A 25,881-nucleotide genomic window follows, 5' to 3' on the forward strand; every position below is an offset into this window, starting at 1 on the left:
GCCTTTATGGATTTTTTTTATTTTTTTTTTTTTTTTACAAATTATTAACTTACTACTCTTCATCCCTAGTCATGGTTACACTGAACACTTCAATAAATGATAATGCTAGAACATACATTGATGTTTTACTGCATATTGCAATTTGAAAAATTTCTTAGGCAATTACTATCTGGAGGATTAAAGCAAATAAAAGGTGATAGATGTCATGTATGTAGAGGTGTAAAATCTATGAGGCCCTGTGGCTAGGCACTCATGAAATTTCTGTCTGAAGTGTTAAGTATTTCTAAGGATGCTGTATTTTTGGCTAAATTTAAGATATGTTTTTCTTTCTACTATGATTCAGCAACAGGTTTTTTTGTTGTTTTTTTGTTTTTTTTTTTACTGTATTCTTATGATTAAATTGTGTACGATTTTCTGTTATATTGGATGTCAGTATTGGAATGCTATTTTAGAGAAAATTGCAAGATGGGCAGAATTCTCTAGTGCATAATATATAATGCACACAAAGCTTCTCATCTTTCAACTATCTTGTTATATGATTCCAAGTACATATTCTGTTGAAAGCTCAGAGATTATATTTATATTATTAGAAATAATGTGATGCTCACAAAGGCCTCACAAAAATAAGACAATCTACCAGCTTTCTCCAGTTGGAAGAGTATCTAAAAATATAACCCATCTGTCAATGATATTTTTATTCTAAAGAATTTCACTGGTATTTAATGTTTCTTCTTTATCACTGTGAGATTGCAGTAAAGGCTTGTCAGTGAATTTGTCTGTGATAGCAAAGCTGAATATTAATCACAGAATAAACTGAGTCGGAAGGGACCCATCAGGATCATTGAGTCCAACTCCTGTCCCTGTGTAGGGCACCCCAAGAATCACACCATGTGCCTGTGAGCATTATCAAAACATTTCTTGAACTCAAGCAGGCTTCATGCTGTGACCACTTCCCTGGGGAACTTGCTCCACTGCCCGACTGCCCTTGGAGTGAAAAACCTTTCCCTGATATCTAAGCTCAACCTCCCCTGATTCAGCTTTATGCCATTACGAAGATCTGAAATGCCGGGGCTGGGAGTCTATGTTTTAGGAAGGTAGAATGTTTTCTTGAGTAAAAGAAGTGGGTTTGGAAGGAAAAAAACCAAAGCAAACCAAAAAACACATTTAAGTTAGAAAAGAAAATACGAAACAATTCAATGCTGACTAACTATAGATATGAATACATAGAGGGAGGACTCTAGACAGGAATATAGTCGTGAATCCTCCAAATGAAAATGTAGACTATAACAACATATTTATAGATACGAATAATACGTTTAATATGGTCACTTTTTCATTTCAGTAATGAAATTGCATTATTTGTAGGTTTGTGAAAGAACATCTTCAAAGGATGTGCTGAAAGAAGTGACTACAAATGCATTGCTGTCTCTGTTAGCTGTCAGTAAAAATGCCCAGAAATGTGCTTTGGAAGGTGAGCATTTCAAAATGTATATGCTTTGTAAAGCAAAGACTTGCAGGTGTTGCATGTATTTTTAAATTAATGTGGTGGGTTTTTTCCCAAAAAGAATAGCTAGTTTTCGGTGACATTTTTTGCAGATTTTTACGAAGAAAACTTATTAATAATGTTTTCAGCTACAGTACATTGTAGCCAGTCTAAACTTTTGTGATGAAGTCACAGCTTTGTGTTAGAGGGAAAAGAGACCTGTGGGGTGTTTTTACTTCTAGTAGGATACTCATCCATTTTATACTGGAGATTTTGCACTGGTAATATCTTTAATTTCTCATTTCATGCTATGCCAGTGCAGGTTTGTAGGTAAAAGTATGCCCTATGTATTTAGTTCTGGCTGTACCTGGACAAGAAAAGACTACTTCTTTTCAGCTTTGTTCTTCCCTGTCTCTTTGTTTCTTTCTTGCCCCTTTACATTTTAAGTGGAACCTTCTGTCCTTGCAATACAACATCTTTTCTACCTAAGTTTTTTACTTCAAAGTAGTAAAACGAAAGAAAAAAAAATCAAATATTTTGTGCCCACTAGAACACGAGGGAGTCTGCTTTATTTGCATTTCTCATGCATCACATATTTAACACCTGCTGATCAGCCCAAGTACATTGTGCCTTGGGTGTTTTCTTGTTACTTGCATCACTCTTGGTTTGTACCTTTAAACCTACATTGCACTGAAATAGCCTAGGCATACCTACTCAATGTCTGATGCTCATAGTGGCAGGAAACTCCAAATCCTATGCTATATACCTACTTTCTGCTCTTCCCCAGTGGTCTCAGGTGGTCTCAGCCTTTGCTTCTATCAGGGTTCTTCTGTTCTGACCCACTAGATCATCTAGGACCTGACTCCCTGTGAGGGCACTGTGCATGAGGTGCATCACATTCTGTGCTAGAGCATTCTTCAAGTCATTCTTGTTGTGATGCAACACAAATCTTAGAGAGGTGAAAGATGACTTCTCAAGTCAATGTTCTGAGGAAATCTGCAGCTGTAACATCACCTTTTCAGCTCCTAAAAATTGTTTTTCATGATACAAATGCACGGTCTTGTACCTAGACAGAAATGAGCTCTTACAGCAGTATAGGCTGACTGGGATGTCAAAAAGGACCTTTAGGTAGGCAGCAAGCTGAATGTAAGAAGACTGACAGCATCTTAGGCTGTATTAAAAAGAACACAGTTAGTTGCCTGAGAGAAAAGGTTTGTCTTTCCTCTACTTAGTTAGCACTTGTTAGATCAAACCTGGTATAATACATCCAGTTTTGGCCCAGTACAAGAAGGACATCAAAAAACTGAAGCAAGTTCAGCAGAGGGCCACCAAGGTAGTTGAGTCCACCTGTCCTTAGAGGAGTGGCTGAGAAAACTGACCTTGTTTAACCTGAAGAAAATAAGGTTTCGGGCAGGACTTGTAGCAGCCTTTTCAAGCCTCTGATGTTTTGAAGAAAATCAAGCAAAGTTTTTTACAGCAGTGCATGGTGTAAGAGGATGGCAGAGAATGGTCATAAATTGTAAGGTAAGGCTCAGACTGTCTGTAAAGAAGTGTTTCCCCTTTGAAGGCACTTAAGCAGTAGATCAGGTTGGCTAGACACACTGTGCAGTCTCTTTGGACAGACCCAACTGGATAAGTCTGCAGGTAAACCTTATCTGATCTTATAGTTAACTCTGAGGAGGAGGTTGGGCTATGTGACTCTGGAGGCCATCTCTTCCAACTTCAGTTATCTCATGAGCCTTTGATATTGTAATAAATAAAAGACTCTAGATACCAAGAAAAGAGCCTAAGTCAGTATTTTGCACTTCGAGTTACCTAATCATTTGCTTTCTCTTGTCTCACCTCAGATGCAGCAAATATGCTGCTGTTAGGGAGGAGCTGGGTGAGATAAATGCCTTTAGTCTTCTAGGCAGGATCGCTAAGGTATCTTGAAGTGTTATGAGCTGCTATGCTCTTCCTCCCAAATCATCCTCCTTTCTTCATATTATCAGTCCTTCCTTTGGGCATTCCTCTCACAGGACTCTGTTGCAAGAGGACTCAAATCTATTCTTATCAAAATTGGTCAGCTGGAAACACTTCATCTCCTAGACTGTTAGTTACTTCCTGATATCAAGAATATAATATATTATGAACTCATAAAATCTGGACTTCTGAATCCTTAAATCTTTGTTCAGGAGGGTAACAATAATCAAGATCATTGCAAGGAAGATATTTTATGTTTCCTAAAATATTTTTGATTGTGAATGAACTTCTAAATATTTGTGTTTTTTGTCTTCCAGTTGACCTGATAGGCAGCTGTATAGAAGACATGAAACATATTCATGCACAGCTGAATTTGGATTTCCTAAAGCCTGGGAAAGCACAGAAAAAAAAGGTAACCATGAAAACCTAGAGACTGATACAATAAGAACTAACCAGCTCTGGTTTTATTGTGGTTTGTTTTCTTGAGGCAGACCATGTTTGTATTTGTCACAAATGAAATAGAGTAGATGGCAAATCCTTGTGGATTTGGATATCAGGGCTACTTTCAAGAGTCAATTATTTTAGAGCTTTTACCAACTTGATTGTCTCACACACTCATTTTCCCACCCTGAGTTATGTTCAATAGGTCTCACCTTTTTTCAGCATGGAGATGACTGCTGGTTCAGAAAAATCAGAGAAAATTACATAAGTTCATGCTTTGCAGCTGCTCAGTTTCCAGTGGTACTGGCAAAAGCCCCTGGGCATGCGTTGGTGTTTGTTTCCATGCATCTCTCTAGTCTCTGGGATCTTCACCCACTTGCAGGCTTGTTCTTGCAGCCTGGATCTTCACATTCTTCTTTTTGGGCCCACTTCTTTCTTTCAGAGACCATTTCTTTTCAGGAACCCTTCTTTTCATCACCAGCTTTTCTTTCCAGAACTCTAAGCTTCTGTTTACTTAATCAAAATAATCTGTGTGTGAAGTAACACATGTTAAGCCTCTGAATTAGTGGTTCTGTCTCATGTCTTTTCACCAACTGAAGGATTCCAGGTTTGACACTTTTGGTTCAGGTTATCAGGATCAGCAAAAAACTCATTCTTGTTGAAGCCAACAACTAGCAGGCTTCTGACTGAAAGTTCAAAAGTTCAGTTTTGGACATTCACCCACATACGTGTTCATACACTTGTTACCTGTCAGTACGTGACATTTATATTTATTTGTTCTACAACAGTATTTAAAAGTACTGCGTTATTTTCAGACATGATTGGACTTTCAGCCTTGACATCATGTTCATCTCAAATCCAGCTAATTTTTCCATCTTGTTTCTACAGTAATAATTTTTCTGTTTCTCACGTTTTCTTTCTTAATGACTTTAAGCTAGAGCTAGCCATTTTGTTTTTTTCTGTTCCTGTACCAGCCATCTCCCTACCACCCTAAAGCCAGTTCCAGTCAGCTTGCACATGTAAGTCATTTTTCTTTATTCTCTACCTTCTCATATTTCTGGGTTCCAATTCTAATTCTTTTTCAATCCTCCTGCGTGCTTGGTCTGCACATCTCAATCTCTTGTCATCAGACTCAGTTGTCCCTGGCTTTAACTTGATGTCAGAGGTTTTTTTTTTAACTGAATATTTGTATTCCTTCTACTGCCTGTACTCCTCATTTCTTCTCCCCATTCACAATTGCTTTGTTTAGCCTTTTTTAACCTTCCTTCTAGTTATTCCAGTCTCTTAACATCACCCAGCTCTTCCTTATTACCTCTAGGCATAGATTTTCTCACCAGCAGTTTCATAAGATCTTTGTTGCAATCTGCTTGTTTTCTACCACTTTCACCTAAGAGGATTGTTAAATACAGACAATAACCTCTGCTGTCAATTTTCATATCTTGTCCACTCCCACATAAAGCAGAAATTGCAGAAAACATCTTCCTGCAGGATATATCTGCCTTCTTTGAGCTCAGTGGTATTTTTCTCTGAGGCATTGGCACAAACAGACATTAGCCTTGATTTTTGAGAGTGTAGAACTTTGTTTTATAACAATGAGATCTTAAAAGAATTTGAGTTTTACCCTGACATTTGAAGGCTGCGATATTTTTTCTTAATCTCCTAAACACATTTTTTGTACTTTTCTACAAGGGGTGGAGGCTGAAAGGTCTCCTGCCCTGGTTATGTCCAGTGAGGTTGAAGTCAGATGGTTCTTTATATTTCTTGGTTTAGGGGGAAGCTAAGTACATTCGCTTCTCTTCTAAATGTAGTAGGAATTCAAAGAAATTGAAAGGAAAGGAGCCTCTAAGGAAAATCAGAAAAACTGTTTATGTTTTAATTAAGAATTCTTTGAAAGATACTTGCAAAACTCCTTGTGGCAGATTTCCCTGCTAAGCTGGGACTGCAAGTTACTACATTACACGTAGGCATGCTGTTCATCTTAAGTGGTGCATGAGGACAAGAAATGTATTTTCACATAAGGGAAACTGAAACATTGCTTTCATAGTGAGTTTTAGCAGATCATTCAGAAGACTGCCCCTCAGGCCACAGCTCTCAAAGTCCAGTTATCAGAGGTTCTGGTTTTTTCCTTTCTTTTCTTTTTTAACCTAGCTTCATCCTCAGGGAAAGTCTTACCTGAGATTACTTTTCTTTCAAAATAATTACTGTAATGTTAACAAGAGACATGAGAATTATTTACAAATAACCAAGCTTTCAAAAAGAAACCTCAACCCTCCAAATAGTATCTTAATAAAAATCAGGATATATTAAAAATTAAATTCAGGCAGTGCCATCAAGATGATATCTAACTTTTTCAGCCTCCTAGAAATTTACATAGTAAGTGTAGGTTGTAGCTTGTGGCATTTTATGGGATTTTGTGCTATTTGTATTTATTAAATACATTAATACATATAGGAGTTCTTGAAGGAGCTTCCTAGAGTTAGTATTTAATTTAGTTAAAAATGAGACAAACCACTCATAAAATGCATTTGTAATCATGACTTGTGTGTTTCTTTTTCATCTACTACACCTGAATTTCATCAACTTTTTTGAGATAGACTTTTAGTCCATCTCTAAGTGTCATTAAGTGTACATGATATGATTTATAATCAAGCATTGTTGCTTCACATTGTTTTAGATTAAGCATGAGTCCTATTTTACATTTTAGTTCTTTTATGCTTTATAATGCAGAAATAGACTCCTGTGGTAAACAGACATATTGGAATCTGAGTGTGTCAACCTTATAGCAGTTTGGTCAGCCACTGTTACCCTTTTAGTGTCATAGCACAATCATGAAGATAGAGACTGTGTTTACTTGTTATTGAATCTTAGTATAGTACCTCACTGTCCAGATGTCCATTTATCCTTGTAATACTCAGGTTGAAAACTATTTCTATTATTAAGTATAGAGAAGTAAGACATTAGGAATATAAGGATGAGTTGGTGTGACCAAGTGTAGAGTTCTGCAAGACAGAGCTAGTTTATCCTTGTTTTTATCCAAGGAAGAAAAATAGATGGTTTTAGGGAGTGATTCATTTGACTTGTTTTATAAGTCTGCTTTAGGATTCAACAAATACCCAGGAAGTGTTCCTGCCCATTCATTAGATGTAAAAGTAATGGAACTCTTCACTACAGAGCTCTACATTTTGGTGAGATCAGTGCTTCTAGAAAGGTTATAGAGATGAGGATGACTGAGTAATTTGTTATAAGTGTTTTCTGTGTACATGTTTAAAGCAAGCTTTTATGAATCCTACCTGAGATCAGAAGGAAACTCTGCTGAAGGGATGTGACCCTTAGATTTGAGCCTCTTTTCTTTCCTCCTTGTACAAAATATTTCCATCTTATGTTGATGATTTTCAAATATTGTTCTCTGGATAGGAGGATAACCTTATCAAGCAGCTAAGGCATTCTATGCAGCTCCTCAGAAACTGCCTCTTTCAAAATGAAGAATGCAAAGTAAGTATTCTTATACTGAAATAATGTGAGCACATGCAGTTAAAGAATTAAGACGATTTTTTTTCTACTTACAAATTATTTCCAAGCTTGCTAAATTTAAGCTTCATATTAATTTAGCAACAAATTCATATTAACAAGCAACAAATACTTGAGATTTCATTATTATTCCTACCCTTTAAGAGTATTTTATACATGACGTAGGAACTTAGTGTACACATTGAGATATCATCTCCCAAAGGCTCCAGATGGCTATCATTTGTTATACCCACTTCTGCTTTGCTTTAATCAATAATTCTGATTCTCAAAGCATATAATTTAAATAATGGATGTGGAGAAAAGTGTGGGGCCACAAGAAAGATGTGTAAGAGATACACTTCGAATCTTGGAAAGTAGTTTCCCCTCTCCTTTTTTTGCCTGTCTTCTTTTTTTTCTGTCCCTCTCCTTCCTCCCCCTCTCTTTCTTTCCCCTCCTTCTCCTTTCTGAAAGACAAACTCAACAACCAAACCTCAAAATCCCAACCCAACAACTAAACCCTAAGTAATAATTTACCATTTCCTTTTTTTTATCTGAGTTAAATTCCACTAATCCTTCAAGGTACCTTTTTTTTTTCTCACCTTAATTCTTTTTTTCTATCACTTTTCTTTCTTAGAATCTTGCTTTGAATGTCTTAATTTTCATTTCACATTTTGGTCTTTATCTCTGTGCTTTTCAGTTTCTTTTTTACTTCAGTTCTTCTGCCTACATCGTTTCCATGGGAGAAATATTATATTATTTTTTTCATTCTTCCTGAATTCTTTCTGATCACTACTCATCCTCTCTTATTGTTGATACCTTTTGCACACTTATTTCCATTTTCTCTTTTGTAGTTTGTGTTGGTATTCTGATACAGCTTGTGCTACTTTTAGCAAACTCTTAACTCAAGCACCACTCCTCTTGTAGTAGAACCCAAAGTTTTCCAGACCTTCCAGAAGTACCCCTGTTAAGGGCATGTGGTAGCATGCTTTTTTTAAACAGAAGACCACATAAATTATGGGCCTGGATGAGCCATCTGGTTATCCCTAACTAGGTTGTGCCATAATGTCAGATAATTGTGGAATATTTTTATTGTTTTGATCAGGGGTCTACAAGACCAATTGCTTGCAGGAGAGAAGGAAATTGCTGATGATAGCTGAAGTTTTCTATCACTTGTTCTGTAGAACTGCATTCCTCTAGTTCTGTGCTTTTTACGTTCCAATAATAAATTTGAGTGGAATAAAACTTTGAAATAGGAAACTCTTGAACAGTCATAGTTGGAATGAATAAATCTTTATGGGGTTCTTTTATTTGTTTGCATGTGTCTCAAGAATTAAAATGTGGATTGATTTTGAATGGGGTGGAATTAATTCCATTCATGTTGAAATGAGTGTGTCAGTTCTCTCCTTACAATCTTTTGAAGCAAAGCAATGAGATGCAATAAGATAAAAATGCTACTTTTTTAATACTCAATTTTCAAAGTATTTAATAGTATAATAGTTCAAATTGTTCCTCGTGCTCTTGTAGATGGCAGCTCTCAAAACTCAGTTTGTTCCTGTTCTGCATTCACTGTGGCCGTGGTTTTTACTAGACGACTCTTCAATGCAAATAGCTCTTCATTTACTTTGTGTCTACACTGCAAACTATCCTGCAGGTATGAGAGTCACTCTATGATGTAACACATCAAAATATTTAACCAGAATAATTAAAACAGAAAAGCATAATGAAGGGAAAAGAATGATGGACCAGTGCTATTATACTTTTCTCTTATGGTAGTAATAACCAAAGTCTGTCAAGAGTTTTGAGTTTAATGCACTCAAGACTTCTTTTCAGATCCTGTTTCATTTTGTTGGATTTAGCAAGAGTACAAGTGTATTAAGGGATTAAATAGTATTTAATTCAAACTATTATGTTTGAAGGTTACACTGAAAATCCTGCCAAACAGAATAGTGTTATGTAGAAACACTACTCTAGGAATTCTTACAGAGAACATGTTATCTGTACCATTGGACAATTTGTAATTCAACATTTGTTGAGAAGATTTGTTTTGGAAGTATTCAGTAATTAATTAAATCAGTTTAAGTATGCTTTTTCTTTCTGTTCAGAATGGTTGACTTACGAGGTGACTGACACTTACCTACTCTGCACTGGTTAACCACTTCACCTTAATGTGTCCAGACAAAGAAATGCACCTAAATTTTTCTAACAGTTAATACCCATCTCTTTTGGTTTTTTTCACTTTTGCCATGTAAGAAATTAACCATTGTTGTAGATGGCAAATGCCACTAAGTAAAAAGGTACAAATGCATATTTGTGCATGAACATCATGTTGGTAGCTTTGTTCCCTGCACTGTATTAATTTGAGCTGGTAGCTGTGCAGCTTAGGATTTTGCATGCTACTGTTGTACAAGGTAATGACATATGCAGGCAGCACTTCTATTTCTCAGAAAAATATGCCTTAAGAAACTTGGTAAACCTTTCAAAAAGAGATCTTTGACAGATTTAACTCTGAACCAGTTTCAGAGGGTCCCTTCAGATTCTGATGCCAAATAATTATGTAATAACTTGAATGTGCTGCTTTTGAAGAGACTTTCTGAGATGGAGCAATAACTTCTCTGAACAGTAGGCACGTTCCTGTAACAGCCACATTCAGGCATGGTTCTATTCAAAGCATTTTCACTGCAGTTCAAAGAAAAAACCTCCTGTTATTTCAGAAGTCCAGTCTCAATCTTTGAGCTCTTAGGCTGCTCTTTCTGTAGATTTGTTTATTTTTTGATGTGTATGTGCATTTCTCCTACAAAAAACGTTTCACTTCTTAAAGGTTGTGCTTCACTTTGTTGGGCCAGTGGTGGACAATCATCACTTCCATCTGCACGAAGTGCAGCTGGCAACTCCTTAATGCATAACATCTTGAAATTGGCTTCCCAAGTGTCAAATGATAACAGCCCTATTCAGCAGGTGGTCTTCTGTCTTCTTTCTAACCTTGCTCTGTCTCATGACTGTAAAGGAATTATTCAGAAGGTAAGTAGAAAATATTCTTGATTTTAGCAATGTGCTGGGTACATTTTCCTTTTTAATAAACCTTCAGATTTCAATGTGGCATGTCTTGAGTTCATATTCATACAGAGATGGTTCCGTAGGAATAAAAACTATTATGTCTTCTCAGTTGTATTTCAAAAATCCTTACAATGGGTTCCCTGAAATATGTAAATGAAATGCTAGTACTAGTTTTTGGTCAAGTATGCAAATTAGAAGTTCAAATGGCCATGAGCAAACCACAGAATATTATTCTAACGTTCATTTTCTTTTTTCTGACAGAGTAACTTCCTGCAGAACTTTTTGTCTCTTTCATTACCAAAAGGAAGTCATAAAAATCCTGGTACTGTGTCTACTCTTTGGCTAAAGCTATTACTGAACATATCTCTTGGAGAAGATGGACAGCAGATGATTATGAAGATAAATGGGTTTTTGGACCAGATTGTGGAAATGTGTAAATATAAGCACAAGAGCAGTCAACATCTAGCACTTCTCGTTCTACATAATGTATGTTTTAGTCCAACTAATAAACCAAAAATATTAGCTAATGGTAAGTAACTAGAGGATGTATGTTATTTTATTCTGAGAATATTGTATCATGCAGACTACTGTATTTGTATTGCAATTTGGATTACTGACCAAGAACTCAATATTGCTTAGAAAAGCATTTTTATAAAAAATATTTTTTAGAGTAATTATAGAACACATATATTGTCAGAAGAGTAAAATGAGAACATATAGGAAAAGCAAATTTGTAGATTTTTTTTTTTTAAAAGATTGAGTTTTATTATAAGACTGATCATTTGAATATAGTAACCCATTATGAGTGAAAGATTTTTTCAATTTTTTCAAACAGCTAGCTTATAGGGGCATGGGAGAAGGAGGGCAGCGGGCGGGGGGGCTGAAGGATTCCTTGTGTCAATTTGAAACAATTTCTTTAAGAAATTCTGTTTTGGCATATATATTTAATGTAATAACATGCACAAAACTTATTGGTTGTATGTAAAAGGCATGTTTCTTTTCCCCATTCACCTGCAGAATGTTCTTGTCTTTTCTAAAAGTTCTCAGCGGGTTTTCTGTAGAGCCCTTTTTTTCCCAACCTGCTGATTTGCTGCCTTAATTAAGCATACATTATTCAGTCATATCTGTGAATTTTTATTATGAAGTATACAAGCAGACTTGAAGAGTCTGGCTTCAGACCAAGGCTAGGAAATCAAGGCACCTACAGTGATATGGCAAATAGTTCTCATTGGCTGCAAATCATCTACATAATAAGTACTAAGGAAAATAGAAACATCTTAATTTCCATTCTGATGTGGTTCTAATTGTGGCTACTGGGAGTTATAAAACAGTTTCATGGCTTACTTGGTCCCTGTACATAGCTGATTGCTGTACATAACATGCATGTTTTATTACTTGATGGCTTAAATTTTCAGCGTTGCTTGGTTTTGGTTTTTTATGTTCTTTTTAACACTTCTTTCAATGTGAGTATATTTAAATTATTCTGATAATAAGTTTCTGTACTCCCTCTGCTATATCAATACTTGTCACAGAAATAAGTATAGTGCAAGCATCAAAATACTGAGATGTCTAAATATATCTGTGTGCTTCTGATGATATTTTCTATATGAGGTGTTTGGTTTTCTTTTTTTTTTATGATTTTTCTCATTAGATGAAGCAATTGCAGTACTGTCTGGCTGTTTGGAAAGTGATAGCTGTGCTGTTCAAAGAATAGGAGCAGCTTCGCTTTGGGCTTTGCTCCATAATTGTCAGAAGGTTAGTATTTGATAAATGTAAAAAATGTAATGTTACTTTTATTATGCTATAAAAAATACAATACCCTTTAATTGAATAAAAATTAATTTTACAGCAGCAGTTCTATTTTATTATTTAAAATAATAGCTGCTCAGCTTAGGAAGTTAAGCAACATGATAAGGAAGTAGCTTCTCTGATTTGCTACTGATTCTATAAATGCAGTCTGTGCAACAATACAATCATATGCTAATTCTAAAGTTCCTTTATCTCATGTTCTACTGAATGATTGCAGTTTTCTAAACTTTGCTGTTCAAATGTGAACATGTGCAGGAGAAAGTCAAGTCACTGTATTTTGTGTTTCTGTGTGCTACAGGCAAAAGTGACTTTGAAGAATCCATCAGTAAGGAGAAGAATAGATGAGGCATATTCTTTAGTGAAGAAAAGTAAGTCTTCCAACTAATGCCATTTTTTTAATCAGACAGATCATGAATGCATTTCAATTTATACAACTGCAGTAAGTTTTTCTTGTACTAGTTTTTTAAAGGATTCTTTTGTTTACCAAATCATGAGTGGCTATTTATGGTTAGGCCTCTTATAAATCCAGATGGAAAGTGTCTCTTGATTAAGAAATTATAGATAAGACCTCAGGTAATTGCTAAGGTTAAGTGTGTAAGAATAAGTCTGATGTTGCTTGCAGCAAAATGCTTTCTTTGCACAATGTGCTTCCATGTTAGTTCTTAAATTCAGTGATAAGGAAAATTGTTCATTTAACACTGACTTTGCTTAATAGTGCTTAACTGCACTTCTGAAGGGATCAGAAGAGATCATTGTGCCAGTCTTAAACTACAGTACTTTGGGTTAACTCACTTTCTGAAAGCTTGAGTTTTTTTACTCAAGTAACTGAACATTAGCTATTGTTTAAATAACTTTTATATGATAGGTTGCTATCTTCAGCTCAAGAGCATTCATACTGAAAGATGTTCAAATGATGGTCTGCAGCTGGAGCTTCAGTAGCTAATAATGGCTTTGTTGGTTGATAGTCGCATCAAGACTCTGATCTTGCAAAAACGTGCAAATGTTTCATTTTAAGTCATTGAGTTCCTACTGATCTTAATTGCTTTAGAGTTACACTTAAGTAGGTTTATCAATTGAGTAGCTTATTATACTGAATTCCAATGGTATTTTGCACACCAGAATTGTCACAAAATTTCTGCCTACATTGAAAACTGATCCTAATAAGGAGGAGTTTGTTGTTTCAAACTTATCTTTTACTAAATCAACTATTAACCATTACATAAGACAACACTTTATATACTGATACTGTGTTAATAACTAGATGTTTATATTGTTCTTCATAGCATAACTACTGCTTTTCAAACTATTATGTTGATTCAACAAGGTAGAAATACACAGCTTTTACAAACTAACACTTTGTATCTTTGATTCCATTTATGTACTGCTTTAGAACATAAAGTCCTGGACTGAACAATTGATTTTTAATTCAATAAACATTTAAATATCAAAATATCGAGTGTGAAAGATTTCATTAAACTCTAATTGTTACAAGACAGTTATGTGAAGTTGTCACCTATAGCTTCCTGCATTAAGGAATAATAGCCTACCCTATTAAAATTTTGATCACTTTACAGTGCTAATTAGGCTAAAATTGATGTTGTTCTCAATACAAGTAGGAGAATTTTTCAAAATGATGGCTATTGGTATTTTCCATTTTTCCACTTTGTCCTCATTGTGACATAGCATAATCAAAAGTTTTCACTTTATTTGTTACAATTAATTAGGGGCTTGGAAAGCTGCTAAAAAGCTGTAAACAAAAAAAACCAAAAACAACCCAAACCAACAAAAACCAAACAAGAAACTCCCAAAAATCCAGACTTTTGAAACATAATGTATTTGTACTTGATTTGCTTCTCGTAAAGTAGAGATTAAGATCATAAAATATCAGGCATATCAATTAAGATCATAAAATATCATGGAATTTGATGCAGTCTTTGAAAAATTATTTTGTATTAAGAATCAACTAGAATTTCAAATCTTGCTTTTTTTAATTTCTTTTAGCTGCTCCAAAGCCAGAAGAAAATGAACTCCATGCCTACTATTTAAGATGCTTAGAGAATATAGTGCAGCTTCTTGATTCTTAATGATCGTTAAATGACTTCTAATGTTGATATTGGACACCTTACTCAATGGGAGCCTGAACTTTAAAGAAAACACTTCCAGTTCATGGATATGTGACAGCAGCACACATTCTATGGAATAAATTTATGAAGCTTTTGAGGAAGGAGTTTCATCACTTTGAACCAAAGAAATTGCACTAAATGCAGTTCAAAATATTTGTGGTGTAATCCCCATGGGAAGTTGTACTGACGCTACTATGTAAAGTATGTACACAGAAGAAGGAATATACAGAGGAAAAGGATGTGAAATTGTTACTGTAAAGTATTAGAATTGCTATTTTGGATTGGTCTTAATAAAGAGGCTTTTAATTGAGATCAGCATTTGTTGTCAGTGGATTGTAATTTGTACTGCTGTTGATGTGGTTGAAACCCAACTTAGTTCCGAGAATGAAAATGTTGGTAGTCATGGTGTCTTATACATATTAGAGATAGAACAGCAAGGTATGCATTTCAGTTTTGTAGGAGTTTTCAGTTGAAACTGCTACATTTTTTTTTTTGTTTTTTAGATGCTAACAATTGAAAAAGGGCTCTCAATTGCTGATACTACAGGTGACATTTATGTTAACGTAGTTTATTCAGGGTATGACGTATATGCATCAGTTTTAGTTGTGTTACATCATCGTAGAAAGCATTTGAGACACAATCTGTTGGTTCCCAATTTATAAACAGTTCAAATCTTTTCCTTGAGGAAAAACATTCTGTTATGCAGGCCTGCGTTTTCCTTGACCTGCTGCCATGTAACTGTTGTCATAAATTTTTCAGTATTCTCTCTATAAGAGTTTGGGAGAAAAATACATTGATGCCTGAACACATACCAGTTTTGCTGAACGTGCTTCTGAAATGTCTAGCAGGGTATTTAAATTTCCCTCAATACATACACTTGGTTAATATCACTAAGAGCTGTAGCAAGGCCATGTCTACCTGTAATTAGTATTTTCTTCCTGACCAGATGATGAAAGTATTTTCCACTGACAGAAGGGATTTTTTTGTTTGTTTGTTTTTCAGTGCTTATAAGTAATATGTGACTTGATATAATTCAGCTGACGTGTTATGCTTACAGTGCCTGGATTAAATCATTGCTAGAAAAGTAATTATCAGCTAACCTCCTGCTCCTCCACCAAACAAAAATCAAGGATCACCAGAGCATGATTCTTTTCCATTTGATACATTGCATAGTTATTGCATCTTCCAAAGTGGTTATTAAGTGCTGTCATGCTCATCCCATACTGTTGAAGAAGAGAAAGCTGCAGGGCAGGAGCACACTCCACAGCAGACAGCTCTGCAAGTCAGCATTTGCTTGCTGTCTGGGCTTGGTGGTTTCTCATCTCCTCAGATTAGCAAGTACTGGCTCTCTTCAGAGACTGATGTTTCAGCATACTCGATCCTGATGACTTATCTCATAAATCAGGTTGTAAGTCAAAATGCAGATTGTTTGCCAGTTTGCTTTTTTTTCCAGAGAGACAAAAGATAAGAGCGCTCAATACCACATTAATTCTAGTGGAAGTATCCACTCAGCAAAGGTGGCAAGAGCTCTTTCATAGTGTAGAAATACACATGGATCTAGTGAGGTGAAATAGGGCTGCATAGTTGAGTCACATCATTACTACAAATACAATATAAGAAGAACATAGAACTGGATGGTTGCTTTCTGTTAAACATTTCTATTTTACTGAGCTGTACAAATTCTCGAAGAAATTATTCATACTTAAAAATACTGATAAATTGCTGATGAATTTGTACTTACAGTAAGCCTTAGTGCAAGTGCTGTGTTAATCCCAAAATGGGCATAGATCTAACCCTATTTTCTCAGTATTTTGCATTATTTTACAGTTGTAGGAAGGAATTGTAGCAATGACCTAAGTAAATATTTCTTCTTGGTGTTGCGTCTCAGGAAAATCAAAACCATTTTTGTCCTTCATATACACCAAATGTCTATATTCACTTTCTGTCCAAAGTCTTCAAAGAATACTTAAACCTTTTCTCCTTCAAGATTACAGAAGAGGAATTTACTTACTTTGAGGACAGGACTGTCTTCATCACATTTTCCCTCAACAATCAGGGACATGGAACAGCTGCATCCTGTCTCCCTGCATGTCAATAAAGAGGTGGGTTATAAAGCAGGAATGACCCTATCATTTCTTTTTCACTGGCACTTCGAGTAGCACAATTAGCCTTACAATAGCGTTTAGTCTTAAAAGCTTTCAGGAAAGAAAAATCAAAATATTAAGACCTCATTCACAGTTAAGCTTAAGTTCAGAATTTTGGAGATGCATATTTTTTTCAGTGATGTGTTGTTTATCATGTTTGGGTTTTCAAAAGAAAATTTAATCCTAAAATAATCCTCAAATTTTAAGAGCTGTAAAATAATTTCTTTTCCTAAAGAGGAAAGTGGAATTAAAGTGGAGATGGATTCTCTGAATAGACTGCAGAATTTTAAAGCTTATATTAAGCATGCATCTGTTTCCCTAATAAAAGGCATAGCCATGAAAGCTGGGAGTCTCTTGAAAATCCTTATCCAGGAGAACACAATTACCATTAGCATTAGCTGCAGATACATTAGGCTCTTACTTGTTTGTTTTTGTTCTTTTATGATAAGATTGCAATCAAGAAAGAAGTTATTTTAAATTCAAAAGAGGTATGAACGTAAAATCCACTATAAATGAGGATTTCAGATTTTTCAAGACTGATGTGTCATCTCTTGCATGTTCGAAACTTTAAAAGAAATAATTTTTGCTTGAGTGCTAAAAAAACGTGGATCAAACCTAAATAATGAGGTTTGATTGTGTGTGTGTGTGTTCATGCAAATGGAGACATAAAAGTCATGAGTTGCTTATGAAATTTTCAAACCTACTTGAAAAATCTCTGAAAAGGTTTAATTTCTGAGGAAGGTGCTATTTTTCACTTTTCTACTTTACTTTTCTTACTTTCATTTGTAAGTATGGATTTTCCTCACAGGAACTACACAGCCCCTGGTGGAGTATTTCATTGGTTCCTCTCCATGTCAAACTTGCAAATTACAGCAATTACAGGCTTCTGACTTCAGTGGAATGATGAAACAGTACTGATGAGAATGGGGAGGGGAATTTTCTAGACTGAGATTTTGACCCAGCTTTATGGAACAATTTCCCTTCACAGTGAAATAAAAGCTACTCTGACAGCTTCTGAAGTCTGATTGCCTTTCATAGAAGTGTTTTACTGCCTTCCAAGGAAAAAAAATTGATTGATCAGTAAACACCTGAAGGTGTCTGTCTCTAGGGAGTCTAGGGACACTCAACAATTCACTTCAGGTTTCCTATGGTTGTTAAAAAAAAGAATAAATGTGATCCCTTCACATCTTTCCTCCAGATGGCCTCCTAGAGTAATCATTTACAGCTACACCTTTGTGATAGCAGGCATGCTACAATTATTGTAGAAGCACAGAAGAGCAAGACTTGTGGTAAATATAATTTCACAGCATCTCAGACCTTTGTAACTCAACTTTTCACTCATAGCCCACATTGTAGATATGCATTCATTTATCACCAGCACCTCAGTTTTGGTGCTTCCCTAACCTCATCTAGCAATTCTACATGGCTCCTGGGAAATCCCAACAACTGATTACTCTCGTTGTGTAGCCCAGAAAGGTTTGACCTCGTGGATGAAAATCAGTCTGTGCCCTCTAGCCTCAGTACCAGCTACTCTTGGGCATGCCTTTTAATGGTTGTTTTCAGTGCTGAAGACTTAACAGCAGGGATTTTACAATTCAGTTTGGTATTCTGCTGCATGCTTCCCCTGCCACCCATCTCAACCACCACACCTTTACAAGAAAAAAAGTGTGCGGTGTTAAAGCTGGCCCTGTTTTCACTGGAAAAGATGATTCTCACAGCACCCATTTTCCTGCATCCAAAATAGAATGTCAGCCTGTGTCCAGTGATTTACAATAAGCAAAGGTGCTCGGGTTCACAAATGTGCCCATTCATAAAGGTGTGTCAGGACCCACAGTGTGGGTGCCGCATGGTCACGTCTCACACAGTGAGCACAGCTCCCCAGAGGTGGGGACCCAAACCTAATATCACATCCCACAGTGTGGCCATGGGTAGAGTTCTCCAGAGCTGGGGGATCGACCCAGGGAGACTTGGACTGGACCCACTTGCTTCCTAAACTCCTTCAGAGAGGAGCCTGGGTGTGGCTGGGCCCAATCCTCCTCTATTAATTACTCTCTTTTAGTAATTAATTTGGTGAGATTGAGTTGAGTGTGGTACTCTAAGAGCAAGATTATTACCTAGGAGGTTTGTACAAAACATTATCTTAATTAGAAGTATATAAGACATGTCAGATTACAATTAGTAAAATTAGAAATTACAGTACTTTCAAAGCAATGGATTACAAACAGCAAAGTTTAAGGAAGTTGTCAAAACAACAGGTTGCAACTAACAAAACTTGACAAAGCAACAGATAGTAAAACTTAAAGTTGGAAACTATGGTACATTTATGTGATGAGACAAGGTTAGAAACAGAGAGAGAGAGAAAGAAAAAATAAAAGGAAGAGATAGTAAAGATATCGCCGCCCTTGGATCCAGCAATGATCTTGGTAGGCAGTTGAGGTCCTTGGATGGTGGGCGCACACCCAATGCTTTGAATTTGTCTCTTTAATGCCACCTGACCCCATCTTTTGGGGGAAGGCGTTGGCATATGTTGCCCATCCAGGCATTCACTTGGGTCCCTCCAGATGGGCTGACACAGCAATAACCCTTATTTCTGTGCATGCCCCCTCTCCAGTGCCTTTACCCGGGGCACACACAAGATGTCACACTGCCTCTGCAGGGCACAGCTTGCCTGCCCCTGTCCCTTATGGAATCAGGACAGTGTCCTGCCTGTCAGGGTGGCATCAGACAGAGCTCCCCTTGCAAGGACAGGGTTCAGCTGATCTGGATGGCCACTAAAGGAGGGGCTGCTCCTGTGAGAATAGGATTCTGTTTCTCAGGGTGGGTACCCAAATGAGAGTCTCTCCTTGAGAGAGGAGAGTCCAGGTGGCTCCTGAATGAGGCCTCCACCTGAGTGCAATGTCCACTTTGTCAGGGAGGCTCTTTTGAGACAACTATTTTTTGGGATGCTACAACATGGACCAATTCTGAATGATCTATGCAGCACTACAGGCTGGGCACAGAGTGGCTGAGAGCAGCCAGGCAGAAAGGGACCTGGAAGTCTGGATTGACAGGAAGCTGAACATGAGCCAGCAGTGTGCCCAGGTGGCCAAGAAGGCCAATGGCATCCTGGCTTGTATCCGGAACAGCATGGCCAGCAGGTCCAAGGAAGGGATTCTGCCCCTGTACTTAGTCCTAGTGAGGCCACAGCTTGAGTCCTGTGTCCAGTTCTGGGCCCCTCAGTTCAGGAAGGATATCGAGGTCCTGGAGCAGGTCCAGAGAAGAGCAAGGAGGCTGTGAAGGGATCCAGCACAAGTCCTGTGAGGAAGGGCTGAGGGAGCTGGGGGTGTTCAGTCTGGAGGAGGCTCAGGGGAGACCTCATCACTCTCTACAGCTCCCTGAAAGGAGGGTGTAGCCAGGTGGGGGTTGGTCTCTTTTCCCAGGCAACTCTCACCAAGACAAGAGGGCACGGTCTCAAGTTGTGCCGGGGGAGGTTTAGGTTGGACATTAGAAAGAATTTATTTACCAAGAGGGTGATCAGGCATTGGAATGGGCTGCCCAGGGAAGTGGTGGATTCTCTGTCCCTGGAGATATTTCAAAAGAGACTGGATGTGGCACTCAGTGCCATGGTCTGGTAACTGCAGCAGTAGTGGATCAAGGGTTGGACTTGATGATCTCTGAGGTCCCTTCCAACCTTAGATTCTATGATTCTATGAATCTATGATCAATCCAGATGTTAAACTGTTTTTCCAGCTTCTTGATTGTTTGCCAATGGTGCTATAAAGCATGACGTTTTAAGATCCTGTTTATCAGTGCTTAGTACATGTGTGTAAGTTTTTGCAGAGCAGAAATATAATTTTAATGGAAATCATTACTACATGTGGTTTTTGCATACTGTTCTATAATTTTATTGAAAATGGAAATGTTGAGAGACAGTTGGAATTAGAAGAGCTTTTTATAAGTACATGATGGAACTGTTTGGAAAGAGGTTCCTTTTGCTGTTGTGCAAAATTTTATCATTTCTTTTCCACTTGAATTGAAAAGAGAAATAACCATCTTGATAAAAAAGTCTTAGGACACTCATAATAACTTTTGTTAATATATAATTTTAGTATTTTTAAAATTTTTATAAATCTTTTAGAGGTTTATATTTTTTCAGACTAATACATTTTCAGTAACTTCCACAATGTTTTTTAGTTTTTATTCTGTGTCTTTTCCTTTGTTGTAGATTACTGACACACCATTACCTTACCTTTTAAATATAATAATGCATTATTTAGAGCCTAAAAATGTAAATTCTTCTGGCCAGTGATTCTATCTTAAATTTTACTTTGCATTTCTAATTCTTCTCAATATGAACAATTATTCATTCATGACCATTTTAAATTATCAGCCATTTTTTTCAAACTAGTGTGAAATGTTTTTTTTTTAATTTAAAGCAGAACCAAACACACTTCAGTATTCCTTGTTGATGTATTGAAGTGTGTGCATTATTACATTTATTTTATCACTCTCTATTTTTTCTAACCAGCATCTGTTCTGTTTTCCTCAATTTAAGACCAGCATTCATGGGACTTTATTGAAATTATTGTTAACAGTAATTCCTGCCACTAATGCAGCTAGTGAGTTTTCAGAAGCTCTAATAGGTGTTCACTAGTCTCTGGTTTTACGTAGCATGGGTGATGCATTCAAGCCCCTTTTGGTATTTCTAACCCATCACAGATACACGCTGCAACTTCGAGAACATACTTTTTTCTGTGAAAAAGTAAAACAACTAATCTTGCTTCCTTCTCTTGGAAATCCAGTGCAAGAAAATATGAAAGTAAATAATTTTGACTGTAAAATAGTTACCACAAGTGCAAAGATTTTATAATATTTTATTAATGCTAAACTAAGCATATTAACAATAGTGCAATGTTCTAAGTGCTTACCCCAATGCAGCACTGCATGCAGTGCTTTTAAACCTGTAAGCAAGATTTCTTTGGTTTTATTGGAATATTTGTTTAATGAGCATTTTGTAGCAAACAAAACATTTCCAAATGTGGAAGCTATTGTAGATTCTTAGAAATACTCCTCTACTGTTTCATGCATGGGATTTTGTTTACTGTGAGACTCTAGTGGGTATGATGGAAAAAAACTTGAAACAAACCACATCCAGAACTGAAACAAACAATATCCTCAAAACTCAGTAGCTATTTCACAGTCAAGTTGTGCTAGGAGAGAACCATCCCAATTCTTGCACCACTGAGATCACAAGCTGCAAGGAGATAGAACTGAACCTTCAAAGCAACAGGAGATTCTGCCTTCATGCACATCTCTTAAGAGAACACATTGGTCAAAGACTATTTATTCACTTATACCAGGAAAGCTCAGGTTTAATGGAGTCTTTGTTGATAAGAAGGAAAAAAGTTACAAAGTTCCAATTTCTTTGTTGCTTCTGTCTGAAAATGAGGGAAAGGCTGCTTTAGGTGTGCCTTAAATATTCTTGGTTCATTGCTGACAGGAATAGGTAGAAGTTGGTAAGTTTTGATATGTGAGCCATTTTAATGCAAGACAGGCTCAGTGGGACAAAATTTTTGGAAATGCAGTAAGAGAGTCAAGAAAACGTGTTGTGTTTCCTTTTACAATTAATACTGGCCAAGTATTCAAAAGAAACACTGTACGGAAATTTTAGACTTTAGTATCAAAGCTAATGCTCCGCCATGAAAAGCCGGAGGTTAGCAACCCCAAATCACAAGTATTATGACTAGTTCCTACTTATAGCTAACTTTCTGTTTAAAAACAGAATTTTGGCATGGTCTTTGACATGCCACTTTCCAAAAGCAGCAGAAAAAGAAGCAAGGGGAAAAAAATTAATTTCTAAAAGTGAAAAGACTCGTAGGAAATTTAGGGGGGAAATATTTTTGTGTATGTGCAAACAGTTTCTCATCAGCCAGGCAGGACTGACTAAGTCAGAGCAGGTTTTAATGACCAATAAAAAACAGATCTAAAACCACAAGCAATACTTACCCCTACATATCTTCTGTAAAAACTTTTACTTCTTACTGACATGTAAAACTTAAAATTTATTTTCTTTCTTTATTCAGAGCAACAGTTTTCAAAAAACACCACAAATTGTAGGGTAGCATAACACAAGAAACACTGCTAGTGAGATAAATGTTTGATGCATTCGATGCCATCAGAATACAGGCTGGCAACTCCCAGTGCTCCAGGTAGTTAAGATTTTCTTCCCTAAAATATGTAATACGAGGTTTTTAATGTTGCAGTGGTGCTGCCTGTTGTCATGGTTTAGGCCCATCCGGTACCAATTGGGCCTCCAATTGCTCACCCTCCACCCCAGCTGTGGGACAGAGAGGAGAAAAACCACCCAAAGGCTCCTTACTAGAGTCAAGGTCAGGGAGGTTTTCATTCCCCAATACAGTAACGGCCAAAAAACAGACAGGATCAACTTGGGAAGCCAAAACATGGCCAGATCTCCCAGATTCCCCCCACCTCTTCCTTCTTCCCAGTCCCGGATCCCTTCCCTGCTGCCTCCCCCTCAGGCCACAGGGGAGGGGCAGGGGGGGGTTTAGGGTCAGTTCCCCACACGGTGTTTCTGCCGCTCCTTCCTCCTCAGGGGGAGGACTCCTCACAGCCTTCCCCTGCTCCTTCCCCTGCTTCCCTCTCATGGCAGAGAGTCCTTCACAACCCCTCCGACATGAGTCCCTCCCACAGGTGCAGTCCCTCAGGCACAGACTGCTCCAGCCTGGGCTGCACACAGAGTCGCGGCTGCTTCGGGAGCAGTCACCTCCCCTGGCACGGGGTCCTACACGGCTGCAGATCCACATCTGACCCTCTCTGTGACCCTGCACAGGCTGCTGCTTCAAATCTGCCCTCCTGTGGCTCTTTAGGAGCTACAAATCCACATTTACCCCACCGAGGTCCTTCTGAGAATGCTCCACCGCGCTCCTTCAGGGACTGATCCCCTGTGCTGCTCTGTGGGTTGTAGGGCACAGCTGCCATCTCACCATGGGCTGGGGGGAAATCTCCACTCCTTTACCCCTCCTTCCACACTGACCTTGATGTCTTTGCTCTGGCATTACCCTCTCACCTCCACCTCTCTTCTGTTTTGCAGGTCTTTTTAAATATTTTTTGCAATATCATTTCCCCTTTCTTGAATATGTTACAGAGTCACATCCAGTTTCCCATCTTTGCTCAGCCTTGGACAGAGGCAGGGCCAGGTTTGGGAACAGCAGAGCTCCCAGCAGCTTCTCACAGGAGCCACCACTGTGCCCCCCCACTTCCAAAACACCACTGCACTAACCCAAGGCACCTGTTTTTCTTAATAAGACAGTTTCAGAAAATGCTTCCTAATTGAGAATATTTTCAGAAGGCAGCCGACCTGAAGCTAAAATATATATGAGATTGTCATCAGTGAGAAATGGCTTTTAAAACCAAATACTTTGTATTCTCACTCCTTCAAGTAACCCCAAGTAGCAGTGAAGAGCTTCATGGAGATGGGTTAGAACAGGAGGAAGGGGATTACTGCACTGCCTGTGGCCCAGTATCTTACACATACCAGGAGTCACGAGATCACTTGTATCCTTGTTTTAGATCCAGGAGTAGTAAATGTGTGTTATTAAAAATTTGCAACCCAATTTAGATGATGCCTGCTAGCTGTCTCCTCAGATTGACTTCCTGCCTTGGGTCTGCATCTCAGGCTGATACTGACTGCAGAGACCAGCTAGTGTGGGTTAGTGCCAATCATTAAACCAAAGGATAAACTAAAGCCTGAACAATACTGAGAACAAAATAAGAAAACCAACACAAAAGCCTCTTTAAAAGCTCTTTTGAGAGAATACAGTTGTACACAACTGTGAATTGAGAAAAATGCTCTCTCAATTGTGCCAACGGCAATCAAAACATGAGCATCAGAACACCAGTATTCATCCTGTAAGTCCAAATTTAGGCTGTTGTAGAAAAGGTCGAAGTGCTTCCTCTTCAAAAGTGAATTTTACAAAATCAGAGAAGGTGATATTGTCTTTCGTCTTGGTTTTCATTCTAGGACTCTGTAGCTGAAGATTTTCAGAGGGCTCTTTTCCCCATCACTGTGTGTCCTGGTTTGGGCCAGGATAAGGGTGATTTTCTGTCTTGTACTTTTGCTTTTAGCTAGGTCTCTTGTAAGTAGCTGCACTTGCTGAAATTAACAGCAAGTTTCTCAGACAGTGTGTGTTTCTAGGACTGATAACACTCGATGTTTATAGTTACTGCTAGAGACTGGTGTGCAGAACCAAGGACACTGCTCGGCTCTGAGGAAAACATTTTACCCTCCAGGAGGATAAAGAGGTCCCACCTGCAGCCCTCCTTTGGGGAGGAATGGACAAGATAGATGCCAGAATTGACCAAACAGAGTATTCCATTCCATATACGTCATCCTCAGTATAAATTTGAGGGATCATGAGGGCCAAGCCAGATTTCCAGCTTCCGGCTGCCTGCCCTTCCTGCCTTTCCTGCTTCCCTTCCTTCCCCTGGCATCCTGGAAGGATCCCGTCCGTTTGCCTGCCTGTGGTCCTGATCCGTGCCAGCCCATATCTGTGTGTTCCTGCCTCCAGCTCCCAACTGCTGCCGACTCCAGGAGTCCAGCCTGGACTTTCCCAGGGCTGCCCTGCAGCCTCGGTGGTGACGTGAGAGCTACTGGGGGAAAGGGGGGAGGAATGTGGTATCCATTTTCTTGTATATTTGTATATTTGTATATATTTAGTAATTTTTCCTATTTATCATTACTGTTTCATTAAAGTTGTGTAGTTTAGTTTCCAACCCATAAGTCTCTCTCCCTTATTCTCTCTCCTTTCTTATCAGGGAGGAGAGAGAGATTAATAGAGAGCGTCTGTTACTCGGTTTAATTGCCAGGCCAGTGTTAAACCATGACACTGTGGCAGCTGGAGTGTGACTATTTTGCAGTGACCACTGTTTCTCAGGTGCAGATTTTCTTGCCCATCAGAAGATTTTTCCAGAAAGATGTCTTCCAGAGCTGAATAGCTGCATCTGAATAAAAACTTTGAGTTGCTTCTGGTTTTAGCTACTTTACCTGAATTTCAGAGCCTTCCTGAGCATGGAATTTGGTGAATCCTGAAACTACACATTTTAGTGACTTTATGATTGGATTCTTTGCACTTTAAAGGTTTTCATAAGTGGCAAATAACCCTGAGCTTTCAAGGGCTGGCACAAGCTTCCCCTGCAGGTAGAAACAGTTTCATTGGAATTCACATTTCTTCTGGAACTTTTTGTGTGATTTTTAATCTGTTTGCATAAATTAAGACATCAGCTGCTCATTAATCCACATCTCAGGAAACTGTACCTTATACCCTTTGTTGTGAATGCGTCACACCTGCAAGATGTGCAT

General features: G+C 37.8%; 1 protein-coding gene across 4 annotated transcripts in view; it reads left to right on the top strand.

The window, feature by feature from the left end:
- The window catches only part of RTTN (rotatin), a 119,980-nt gene extending 105,291 nt beyond the window's left edge, over positions 1–14,689 (top strand). For 3 of the 4 annotated variants that reach the window (XM_071737068.1, XM_071737069.1, XM_071737066.1), the window contains 9 exons: positions 1,366–1,471; positions 3,763–3,857; positions 7,301–7,378; positions 8,918–9,044; positions 10,212–10,411; positions 10,709–10,976; positions 12,099–12,202; positions 12,555–12,624; positions 14,258–14,689. In XM_071737068.1, coding sequence (XP_071593169.1) covers positions 1,366–1,471; positions 3,763–3,857; positions 7,301–7,378; positions 8,918–9,044; positions 10,212–10,411; positions 10,709–10,976; positions 12,099–12,202; positions 12,555–12,624; positions 14,258–14,340 — 1,131 coding nt within the window. In that variant the 3' untranslated portion in view covers positions 14,341–14,689. The remainder of the gene's footprint in view (positions 1–1,365; positions 1,472–3,762; positions 3,858–7,300; positions 7,379–8,917; positions 9,045–10,211; positions 10,412–10,708; positions 10,977–12,098; positions 12,203–12,554; positions 12,625–14,257) is intronic. The other variant, XM_071737067.1, reaches the window with a different exon arrangement.
- Positions 14,690–25,881: the final 11,192 nt, after the last annotated feature.

Source organism: Heliangelus exortis, chromosome 2 (assembly GCF_036169615.1).
Source record: "Heliangelus exortis chromosome 2, bHelExo1.hap1, whole genome shotgun sequence".
NCBI lineage: Eukaryota > Metazoa > Chordata > Aves > Apodiformes > Trochilidae > Heliangelus > Heliangelus exortis.